The sequence below is a fragment of the Astatotilapia calliptera genome, chromosome 19 (assembly GCF_900246225.1).
Source record: "Astatotilapia calliptera chromosome 19, fAstCal1.2, whole genome shotgun sequence".
In the NCBI taxonomy this organism is placed as follows: Eukaryota; Metazoa; Chordata; class Actinopteri; order Cichliformes; family Cichlidae; genus Astatotilapia; species Astatotilapia calliptera.
In genome coordinates, this window is record NC_039320.1 from 7,391,384 (window position 1) to 7,403,479 (window position 12,096).

At 44.2% G+C, this 12,096-nt stretch overlaps 1 protein-coding gene across 4 annotated transcripts in view; it reads right to left on the reverse strand.

The window, feature by feature from the left end:
* Window positions 1–12,096, reverse strand: part of arhgef10 (Rho guanine nucleotide exchange factor (GEF) 10) — a 45,030-nt gene that overhangs the window by 11,355 nt on the left and 21,579 nt on the right. For 3 of the 4 annotated variants that reach the window (XM_026151086.1, XM_026151085.1, XM_026151084.1), the window contains 7 exons: window positions 10,956–11,071; window positions 7,692–7,819; window positions 6,380–6,480; window positions 6,032–6,153; window positions 2,597–2,683; window positions 1,680–1,906; window positions 1,433–1,590 (listed from right to left, as the gene is read on the reverse strand). In XM_026151086.1, coding sequence (XP_026006871.1) covers window positions 1,433–1,590; window positions 1,680–1,906; window positions 2,597–2,683; window positions 6,032–6,153; window positions 6,380–6,480; window positions 7,692–7,819; window positions 10,956–11,071 — 939 coding nt within the window. The remainder of the gene's footprint in view (window positions 1–1,432; window positions 1,591–1,679; window positions 1,907–2,596; window positions 2,684–6,031; window positions 6,154–6,379; window positions 6,481–7,691; window positions 7,820–10,955; window positions 11,072–12,096) is intronic. The other variant, XM_026151087.1, reaches the window with a different exon arrangement.

Sequence of the window (12,096 nt, forward strand, 5' to 3'; positions counted from 1 at the left end):
CCAGAAGCAAACCCATCGTTTGCCTTCTAACAAATATCACTGTGGACAGGAGAAAGTGGGTGACGGAGGCACACGTCACAGACGGGTCTGTGACGTGTGACCTTTGCTGAGTCACTGCCTCCTTCCTCCGTCTCTCTCGCAGACAGAAAGTGACTGCGGCTGGACCAGGCCGACTCCACAGCACAGCAGCTCAGCACTGACAGCTTTAAAGACGAGAACATTTCAACCTGTTTGCTTTTTAAAATCTTTGATTTTTTTAGGTTTATATCAAAGATTATAAACTCATAAGCTCTGTGCTTCTCTGGACGTTTGATTTAAATGCTAATCAGGCACAAGCGCAGTCAGTCACCGTGACAAAGCACTTGAGCAGCATTACAACACGAGTGTGGGGAACAGTTTCCCCACCAATGTATGCAGGGTGAGTCATCGATTTAGCATCGAGCATCATGTTCCTGAGACAGTGACGGAGCTTGTGAAGGGTAGAAATCATACATATCAAACTCTGAGGGCCTGGCTTTGCTTCTGGGAATTCATTTTAACACACAGGAGGCGATGAACGCTAACAGGCAGCGCACCATCATCCTGGTAACTGACGCGAGGACAACGAAGGGAAACGGCTGCGTACGAAAACAAAGTCTAATGAGGAGTCAAAAAAAGAAATTCCTGAGCAGTTACACACACGCCGAGTGTTTCTTCCAGGGAAACTGCAGCATGGCAGCGAGAATAGCTTTCCTCGTGTTTCCTGTCCTCGGGCCATCATCCATAATCTTTCTATCACTGCTTCTATCTCAGTGCACACAAGCACAAGAAAACAGCAAGAGTTTACTGTCGTTTGGGTCGATGCAGGGCAGCGACTGAGTCACAGAGGTGAATCAAACACGCCTCAGTACAGTGATACCCACACGTACATTTGGCAGCCAAGAAGCACAAGGACTGTTCCTCCCGTTGGGCCTAAATTTGTACTCATTCTCTATCTGATGTGAAAGAAACAGAGACAGAATTAGAAAGAAGCTCATGCTCCCTCTGTTTGCACCGCTATGAAAGCCAAGAAGAGACGGAACAAAAGAGAGAACGTGCAAAGCTGTGGGAAGAGAGCAGCTCGTCGCTGCTCGTCAGCGAGGGAAGACGTTAAATAGGTCACTGCTGGAAAACAGACAGCTTTCTCCAAGACTACCAAGCAAATGGAAACAGAATCTCAACGTACAGCAGAGGAGACCCTGACCTCTGACCTCAAGCCTCACAGTTACCCCGGGATTTCCTCGCCACCGAGTCTCCACGGTGCTGTTATTCAAAACTGAGTCACAAACTGCAGGTCTTGCACAAACGTCACATTCAGCCATCACCAAATCCATTTACAGCTACTTAGAAGTATCAGTGAACAAAGTTTTACACAATTTGAGAAGTCCCGCCCCAGGACAGGTGAAACACACACCTTTTGATCTGGAGTAGATTGCCACGGAGCCGCTGACCAGCCCAGCGTACAGGCACTGCTTCCTGTACACCAGGCTGGTGACAGTGGACTTGTCTGGGGTGAAGAAATGCTGTAGACGCACCTTCTTAGACCGCTGGCTGCTCTTGTACACAATGATGCTAAAAAAGATAACATTATATGAATAATCATATTCCACGATGCAATTCTGGGACACGTCTTCGTGAGTTCACTCTGTAAGCATCTGCACCTCCCCTCCTCCATGCCCAGGCAGACGCTGGGGGCATCGCTGGCCTTCGCCGAGGACACTTGGTTATCGTCAGGGACGTTTTCGCCGTTCTCCTCGCGTTGCTCAGCTGGGACGTACGCCATGCAGAGAATCCGGGACTCCACGTTGAAACACTCGGTCACCTTAGGGCTGGAGTTCTGCATGGCCACTATGGCAATCTGTCCCATCTGGTTGGTGCAACTCGCAACCTGGACCAAGATAAAGAGACCTTACAGTTTAACAGATGATCTGTTTCATCTTGAACTGTGCAAAGCTATTAGCAGGAACATGATTTGGCCCAGTTCTGGCAGAGCTGCTTACTAAAAATAGTCTCCCAGTAGTTCAGCAGAATATACGGCCGAGGACAGTTTGAATGTACTGAGGAAAACATGTTGAAGTCCTGAAATCTAAAAGTCTTTACTACAGATTATTGTAGTAACAGTTTAATTACCTCACCCTGTTTATATATCTGCCAGAGCAAAGGCTGCGTTCGCTGTGATTATCATGGTTAGCAGAGCCATTGTTTGCTTTCGGGAGAAAACTTCAGTACTGACGTCATAACTTTGAAAGCCAGATTGTCTTTCTCAAGAAGACGTTTTAAGACACACACAGCAAAAACCCACCATCTGCTGTGCTGACGCATTATAGTGGACAAAGCTCTGTGCCAGGCCTAAGAGTCAGACTCACAGAGACGAAGTTAAAAACTGTCACCTGCTGGAGATAAGACGACTGGAGGACCATTTGGCAACACAAGCTGAGACACACTTAACGTGACTTTGTGCTGCAGCACTCAAGTTTCAGTTCGCGGCTCAGCCTCCATCCACCCTGGCGTGCAGTCGTAGGTTAGGTAAGCTAACTCATGACTTCATTTCTGGATTGTGCATAACAAAGCGTCTCACCCAGACACATCCATGTCCCACCACTGGAGTGTCTGCTGTGCTGTCTGTGTTGATGTGGGGCTCCGGGTTGTGGACAGCACACTCCACCTGCCACAGAACAGGAAAAAACACCAGAGTTTATCTGACACGTTCACAAAGAAATGACTTGACAGTCTCCGCGAGGTCCTCCTGAGAACAAGCGTGAACGTGTTGAAGAGTAAGGACATGTTCATTTAAAAAGTGTGTTTGTCATGAGCTGGCTGTGTAAAAAACACAGCTTTATTAGCTGAATGGAAAATCATACAAAAACACACTGGGACACACCGAGAAACACAACCACGCTGACATATACAGGATAACAAGGGAAGCGAGAACACACGGGGAACACAGCTGACACGGATTAGCATGACGCTGCAGGGGAAGCGGAACTAAACACACGGAACATGGAAACACGAGACTTTCACAATAAAACAGGAAACGGTGGAACATGAAGGGGAAACAAAACCTCACACCACAGAGACACACAGACAGACAGAGACACACACACACAGACAGACACACACACACACAGACACATACAGACACACACAGACAGTCACAGAGACACACACAGACACAAACACAGAGACAGAGACTCACACACAGAGACACACACAGACACACACACACACACACACACACACTCAGAGACACAACCACAGAGACACACACACACACACACACAGACACAAACACACACAGAGACACAGACACAAACACACACAGAGACACAAACACAGAGACACACACACACACACAGACACAAACACACACAGAGACACAGACACAAACACACACAGAGACACAAACACAGAGACACAAACACAGAGACACACAGAGAATCTAATAATCAAGGTGCTAAACAGAACAACGTAGACACTATAGAATAAACTCACGGTTAACAAAGTGAACAACAACATAAAACATGATACAAAATGACATCAACATACGAGAAAACTTGGAACTCAAAAAGCTTCGTATCGTCCTGAGATTTTTCCCACCCTCCTGTGCTCTCTGTGTCAAATCTGCATTTCTTTTCCCAAATTCAGTTGCTTCCCGTTTGTTAGTCTTTTGTCTGCTTTGGGTTTAGTTTCCTTTTTCGTTCTCTCGGTGAGGCTCAGCCGTCCTCCCAGGTGTCTCCGGTCTGCCCTCATCCCTCATCGCTGTGCGTGTCCCTGGATTTTGGATTCCTTGTTTCTGGCCAGCCTTTGTGTTGTGTTTTGTTGAGAGCAGCGTTCATTTCCTGTCTCCCGTGTCCAGCATTTGTGTCCAAATCCTGCCTGCCACACGGCCGTACGTGACGGCGTCGCGGTGTGTGAGCGGTGAATTAGACGTCCCAGATTACTGCTTTTTCCCACCAAAAATTCATCACAAGTCAAGTGTAATAGTGATGGGTCGTTCGCGAACGAAATGGCTCTTAGAGCCGGTGCTTTGACGTGAACGACGCGAGCCGGCTCCTTATCGCGAGCCGTCACGTGGGTTTTTTTTTTTTTTTCTTTCTCTCAGCCTCTCTCTCTCGCACTTTTTTCCCGCTTCACTCTGCACGCGAGCCTTGTGCTTTACGCTGGGCAGAGGGGGGAGGGGCGGTAGTTACACTCAGTAGCACAGGAACAGAGCCAGAGAGAGAGAAAGAGAGGCAGGGACAACAACATTAGAAAGGTATAGTAATCATCCACAACTATTTTCGGTTGCAGATGATAAAGGATTGAGAAAGTTTATTCATGCAGGTCCATATGACAGAGAATATGCATGTTCTTTTAGTTTTCATATTATAATTTATATTTAATTGTGTTGTGGTTTGCAGTGTTTTGTGTTCTTTTCACTTTAAATCTGTGAAAGGAAAAAGCTGAAAATTTAAATAGTTAAAACTTGAAATGTGAATAGTTGATTTTTGTATTATATGATTTATTTATTACATTTTATGTGGAGTGAATAAATAAAAGTATATTTACGGTGGCCCCTAGAGACAAAGCACATACAAACTTCAAATCACGTACGAACTCTGAAACATGTACAAACTCCAAAACACGTAAAAACTCCAAAACACGTAAAAACTCCAAAACACGTAAAAACACGTACAAACTCCGAAGCACGTAAAAACTCAGAAGCACATAAAAACTCAAAACACGTACAAAAGACAACAGAAGTGCTCCAGGATGCTGGGCGCAGTGTTGAGCCTTTGTTATCTTGTGGCTACACAAGCCAGCAAGTACCAACGACCGGATTTGGTGTGTGGTAATAACAGGTAAATGAACTTTTTTTTAAATTATTTGAATATATATATGAGTGCCTGTGTATAAATACACAAACAATACACACATGCTTTCAATTGTGTAATTTAAGTGATCTAGTAGCTCTGCTTTGGAAGTTCAGTTCATGCTAGAAATGTGTTTTGGAGTTTGTACGTGTTTTGTCTCTAGGGGCCACCGCATATATTTATATATAAACATATATAAATAAAACCACTTGTTTTTACGTTAGTAATTCCTTTTGTGCATAATTTTATATTATTGTTAATAATAAATTAATTAAAGCAACAAAACAACCTGAAGAGTCGGTTCGGAGCCGAAAGAGCCGGCTCTTTTTAGTGAGCCGAACCGAAAGAGCCGGATCTCTAAAAAGAGCCGGAAATCCCATCACTAAAGTGTAATTAAAATTTGCTCTGAGCAGTTGAATTGTAGTAAGAGAAGTTTAAATAAATCTGATGACGCTGCAGAGGAATTCTTCAAAACAGGAAAACTGTGTTTCAAAATGACGACCACAGCGTTGTTCCACCACAGTGGGAAAAAACCAGTCATGACATCTTTGAGCTAATTTCTCAAGTTGACTCACACAGAGGGATTTATGTGTCTGTTTCCTGAGCAGATAATCATGTATTTACAGTATTATTGATCCAGCTGGTCAATCAATGACAGACAACACCAGGTAAAGTGTTTTTATAATATTAAGAAGGTGAACTCATACTTTGAGTGATTCTTCCACCTTATTGGCTGTTGCATCCAAACTGAGCCCTGACACTGAAGACTAAGTCAGAAGGTATGAACGTTTACAAGCTACAACTTTTTAGCTTCATTTTCTACTCTTGCTGCAATATCACATATTTATAGATAAATGAAAAGATTAACTGCTATTTTCACACCAGCAGCAAATCAGTGAACACCACAATCACATGCAGTGTGCTATTTTTCACTGAGTGAACTAACACGACCAAAATAAAACGACCTCTAATCCATTCGGTCAGGTGAGATTATTTTAGCCAGCGCTGCAAGAAACACCGTATTACTTCAGTGTGGCCTGTGGTACCTGTGAACTACACCTGCCACAGTTATGTGGCATCATTGTGACACAGCTCGAACCAACTGATCCACCGAGTCGCTGCGCAGATGATCGAAGGGGAAAGAAAACAAAGTGCCTCACCTTAAACTCCTGCAGTTTGGACATGACCACGGGCATTTGTCGAAGCAGCAGGGGGTGTTTCTGCTTCTTCATTTGATTTCCATCATCCTCTGCAAAGAACCAGCCCTGCACATTGTCCTCCTCTGACACACACACACACACACAGTTCAATGATGTGAACCACGCAGTGAGCATAAGGAACTGTGACACAGCTTCCTCGCTCTAATATATCTGAGCAACTACTAGGCAGTAATTTATAAAACAGATTTAACATTGCATATCTAATATTTACGATTAATAAAATGAATGATCATCATGTATAAATGCAGAAAGAATAAAAAAAAGTAAGAGAGAGCAGGTGTACTGTACCGAGAGCCAGCTTCGCCATCTGCAAGTTGCTGATCCATGACTGTTTGATGGCTGGGCTGAGGGTATTGAACACTGCACTGAAGTAGGTCGGCTTCCCCGCCCTGCAAACAGAGACGACCAAAACACGCATGAATAAAAAAATTATTACTCGATTTTTTCAATTTTATTTACATAGCGTCAAATCCCAACAGCAGTTGGCTCAGGTTCGGACATGTGCAGAGGGAGAAGGGTGGATGTATTTGACAGGGATGATGAAGACGGAGCTGCAGGCAGGAGGAAAAGAGGAAGACCTCAGAGGAGGATGATGGATGTAGTGAAGGAGGACATGCAGAGGGGTGGTGTGACAGAGGAGGATGGTAGGGCCGGGGTGAGATGGAGGAAGTTGATGCTCTGTGGCGACCCATAAAGGGATCAGCCGATGAAAAAAAGGAAGATGTTAAAGTGTCGGTCTGCAGACAGAGATAACAAGATAACATCCGATTTGTGCCCAAAAACCTTCAGAGATGTTTTAGCGAGATTGTCCTCGATCACGTGCATTTACATTCCTCTAAGCGGCACTTTAATGTTTGAATATTCCTGCAAACAGAGCAACTGAGCAGAAGCACTGCACTTAAACACCGCCTGCATCACAGGAGAAGGCCCGCGTCAGGCTTGAACGACGTCTGCCTGATTACCGAGCGCTGACACGAGGACAGAGCGAGAGGAACGCAGTGGAAATCAATACCAATGATCACTTCTGTAAGGATCTGGTGCGCACATTATACATTTATATATATTCTTGCTGTGTGCGGGTGGAGGGCTCACTGCTGTCAGTGCCTGATGCTGAGATGTGTTTCTGAGAAACGAGGGGAGGGATTAGAGAGCTACAGCTGCCTTTCCAAACATACCCATGGATAATCTCACCGGCTAAATGTAGTCGGGAGAAAGCGAGAGGGCGAGCCAGAAAACAGTTACGCTCACAGGGAATGTGAAAAAGCCAAAACAAGGTGCACCCTTGGGAGGCCACGTGCAGACTATAAGACGGCGTGTAGACGTATGACATGAGCGTTTGTATTCAGCAGCAGCTGGGCAGACTGTGACTGCTAGCACTGATGCACATTTCCACTGCTGTGATTCATGCCTCAGATTAGAGCTGGTGCAGAAACCTGTTTATCCAAACAGGCTCGAAATACATCCAGAGATTGGGGGGGCAGACGGGGAAAGCAGGGTAAAGGGGGATAAAGGCAAACCTAGGATAAACATGAACTCCTGGGGGGGTGAGGAGGATCGAGACATTGAAGCCTGAAGCTAAAAATGTGAGAAAAGCACAAACTTGTCTTGTTTGCCAGGCAGCTGGAGCTGGATCCTACACCGGTCAGCTGCCCTGATCTCCTCCTCCTTCTTCAGTATCAGCCTCTGGAGTCCTGATACCCAGTCTTGGGCCACGGTGGGATTTACATTCTGCAGAAAAGAATAACGGAGAGAGGAGAAACAGAGAGACAAAGGCAGAGGAATGGAAAAAGATTTAAGAGGGAGAAGGAATGGGAATAACAATGGGCCATGGAGGTAAACGAATCCACCTCAGAGTATCACGTCATCAATAAATCATAACAGCATTTATTTAGAGCCATTAGTGCGATTCAAGTTCAAATGAAAGCTATTCCTAAGAGAATCCGCTGCTAATACTGTTATCTGCATTGACTGAAGCCAAAATAGAAAACAGCTGTCACTCTAATGCGCTCTAACACAGAGCTATTACTTATGCAACTTTTGACACATCTACTTTCTAATTCTCGTCGACGCGCTCGAGGAGACTTCCAGTTTTCGACGCTTGTTGCAGCGGCCAAGTTATTATCATTAGTTTGCTAAATAAAATGCTTTGGATGAATCAACACGTCTACAAATGTTGTCTCTGGCTTAATGTCTCATAAATTATTACAGCGGCACAGATTAGCTCGCATACTAAGCATCTGCACAAACAGGCCAAGAATAAGATTCTACGACAGGAAAATCAGGAAAACCCTGAAGTGACATCGAGACTTGACACGAGAAGAATTTTGGTAAACACTTCTAATTAAGAGAAGCCTCAACATTTAGAAGTTTGTTTTTAGCCGTGCTCACAAATATCAGACTTTCTCTCCTTTCCCTTTGCATCAGTGTCCAAAACATTTTGAGTCTCAAAAATGGCTTCAAACTCGTGGGGACGGCATTTTGTCCCCATAAGTACAATAACATTCCAATTTGTGGTCCCCACAAAGATGTCTAAACAAGTACACACACAGAGACACACACAGTCTATACTACATCTGATTGTAATGACTTTTGTTAATAAGGTCGCTGCTGTCAGGTCAAATATTTCTCCATCATCCTCCCAGTATCACACTGACACGCTGCTGATACCTGCTCCTCTGTTACTCCTGTTACCTTACAGGACATCAGTGTCTGCTTGGTCATGTGAAACTGACTTCAAGCCACCTTGATGTACGTCCTCCATCATTTTTCATTGGTGTGTTTGACTCTATTGACCTCTGTATTCTGGAAATAATGAATACTTCTCTTTATACTGGCTCAGTTTCCAGCTATTTTAAACAAGCTATTGTTGAACCAATATTAAAGAAACCAAATTTGGACCAAGCAGTTACAGGCCAATATCAAAATGACCGTTGGTGTCAAAGACCTTGGAAGAAACAGTTGCAGAACAACTTAACGTTTTGGAGAAGAACAATGTTCTGGACATTTTCCAGTCTGGTTTCTGCACATTACACTCCACTGAAACCGCTTTGCTTAAAGCGTGTGGTGACACTGATGGCAGCAGAGTCAGGAGAGTACACCGTTCTGGTTCTGCTGGATCTCAGCTCTGCTTTTGATATTGTTGATCACAGCATCCTGATAAATAGGCTGAAGGACTTGTTTGGGATTACTGGTGTTGTTTTAAATGGTTTATGTCGCAGCTATCTGAGAGATCCTTTACTGTCTGTATGAATCATGTGCTGTCGGAAACATCAGTTCTGCCTTCTGGGGCACCTCAAGGATCTGTTTTAGGTCCTATTCACTTTTTGCTGTATATCCTCGCCTCTGTCAGTGCGCCCCAGGGCAGCTGTGGCTACAATGTAGCTTGCCATCGCCAGTGTGTGAATGTGTGTGTGAATGGGTGAATGACTGAATGTAGTGTGAAGCGCTTTGGGGTCCTTAGGGACTAGAAAAGCGCTATACAAATGCAGGCCATTTACCATAGGCCAAATTATCAGACGTTACAATAATATTTCTTATCATCTCTATGCTGATGACATTCAGTTATACTGTTCTTTCAAAGCTTCTGAGTTTTATAAATTGTCGTGTTTAAATAATTGTCTGTCTGAGATCAAACAATGGTTAAATGACAGTTTCCTCCAGTTAAATGCAGATAAAACAGAAACCTTGATTGTTGCACCTGATCACATGCTCTCAGAAATTAAGCAGCATATCAGTTTTTTAGACCCTTCATTTCAGTCGCGTCTCAGAAACTTGGGTGTTATATTTGACAGTTCTTGAGAAACACTCTAAAAAACTTGTCCAGAACTGTTTTTATCATCTAAGAAACATTTCTAAACTCAGACTGGTGTCAAAGGCAGACCTTGAGATGATTCATGCTTTTATGTCTTCTCGTTTGGATTATTGTAACGGTCTTTTTACGTGTCTCAACAAACCAGCTCTGGATTGCCTTCAGACTGTACAGAATGCTGCGGCAAGACTTTTAACTGGTACAAACAAGAGGTCACACATTGCTCCAGTTTTGGCTTCTCTTCATTGGGTAAATTTTAGGGTGCATTTTAAAATTTTAGTTGTAACTTTTAGAGCTCTGCACGGTGAAGCTCCCCAGTACATCTCTGACCTGCTGAAACCTCATGCTACATCTCGAGCACTCAGGTCGTCAGGTCAAAGGTTACTGGTGGTCCCACGTACTGGGTTTAAAACACGTGGGGATCGAGCTTTTCAGGCACCGAGGCTGTGGGACTCCGTGCCGTTGACTCCTTTAAAAAGCAGCTGCAGATGTTTTTATACAAACGAGCTTTTAATTAATTTTTTCACTGTTTTATATTATTTTATTTGTATTTCTGATTTTATTGTGAAGCACTTTGTGATTTTTATCTGTGAAATGTGCTTTATAAATACATTTTACTTACTTACACACCTGCTTACACCCCACGAGCACAGGCAGGCTTGTGTGTATGCGCAGCTACACGATATGACAGGTTTGAACAGTACAAACCAGGATGCAGGAGACTCCTCATCCTCCTCAGACAAACTGCCCACAAAGGCACATTTTACAGCATCATACAAACACAGAGCAAACTGGTCCTTGTGGACATGTGAGAGGAGGCTTCATGAATATGATTTTAGGTCCCTAGGTACATCCATTAAAAGAACATTAGTGTGTGTCAACTCTCACAACCTTCCAAGAGTATTAATAGACAGGAAATCCCAAAAAGCTCCCATGTTTTAGACTCATGTTCAGTTTGATTTTACCTAAAATGTCGGGACTTTACCTCTGAGACCCAGATTTTTCTCAGACTGACTCTATTTTAGACATAATTAACTATATCATGCAGCGGAGTACCTGGTAGTTTCCCTTGAGGCTGCCAATCATGGTGGAGATCTGGTTGACCAGGCTGAGATCATGGATTAGGTTCTGCAGGTCTTGGTACAGCTGACCGGGGCCCATGTACAGTTTATCTACACAGAAACACATTTTCAGGCGGTTGATTCACATCAAATCAAATGTAATAAAAGTGTAATAATGGCTCATACAGTAGCAAAAGAGCAGCAGTGACTACAATCCCAAATTAAAGTATTACAAACGGACAGACAGCATGGCTCAGAGGAAGCTGAATGAGCAAAGTCAGGGTGATAAGCAGTTGTCCTCCCACACGGACAGTGACAGCTCTGCAGGCGTGGCAGTAATTCTCACCCCTGTGAACCAGCCAGCGTTAGCTTTCAGGGGACAAACATCTAATGCTGTTTGTTGATGCATGTCAGTGTAAATCATCCTCTCTGTTCCTCCCACCTGTACCTGCTCTATGTGGGCGGAAACAGGTTTCCAGCTTCCTGTCTGCCCCTTGTGGAAGCTAGTAATCCAACGTGATGTTACAGCAACTGTTGCAGTTCTGCATCTATGGAAAAAACACTGCAGCACAGACCGGATTAAAGGTCTGTCAGGGCACTGGCCTCCATCGCTCTCCGTCAGTCAGCTGATCTGCCCATGAAGAACAGCACTTGCAGCAGAGAGCAAGAGGAAAACACTTGCTAAGTCTGCGTGTGAAGGTCTGCAGCGAACAAAGAGTTAAACTGCAACTCTGGGAGATCCAGAATGCCTTCAGCTCTGTTTGCGTCTGTTATTCTTCTCTCCTCTTTCATACTCTCGTACAATAGTCACAAAGTCTGACTCCGACTGCAGCTCCATGGTAACCCGGCCCGGCTCCCTCACGACTGGGCGTTCGGGGGAAATCTTACCCCTGTTTGTACATGACCAGTTCGTTGGTGGTCTCTGTAAGAGTTACTCTGAAACGTTTCCCTCCGAGTTTGCCTGCATGAGGCTGTTCAAATACAGCCATCTTTACACATGCGTGAGCACTACTGCTGGGCCTCCTGTAGACTATATTGGTTTTTGGTTTCACTGATGTTTGCATGACCTCCAATTCAATCGCAGTGATCCCAAAATATATTTCACATGTTTATTTACTTGAAACAATCATGATATC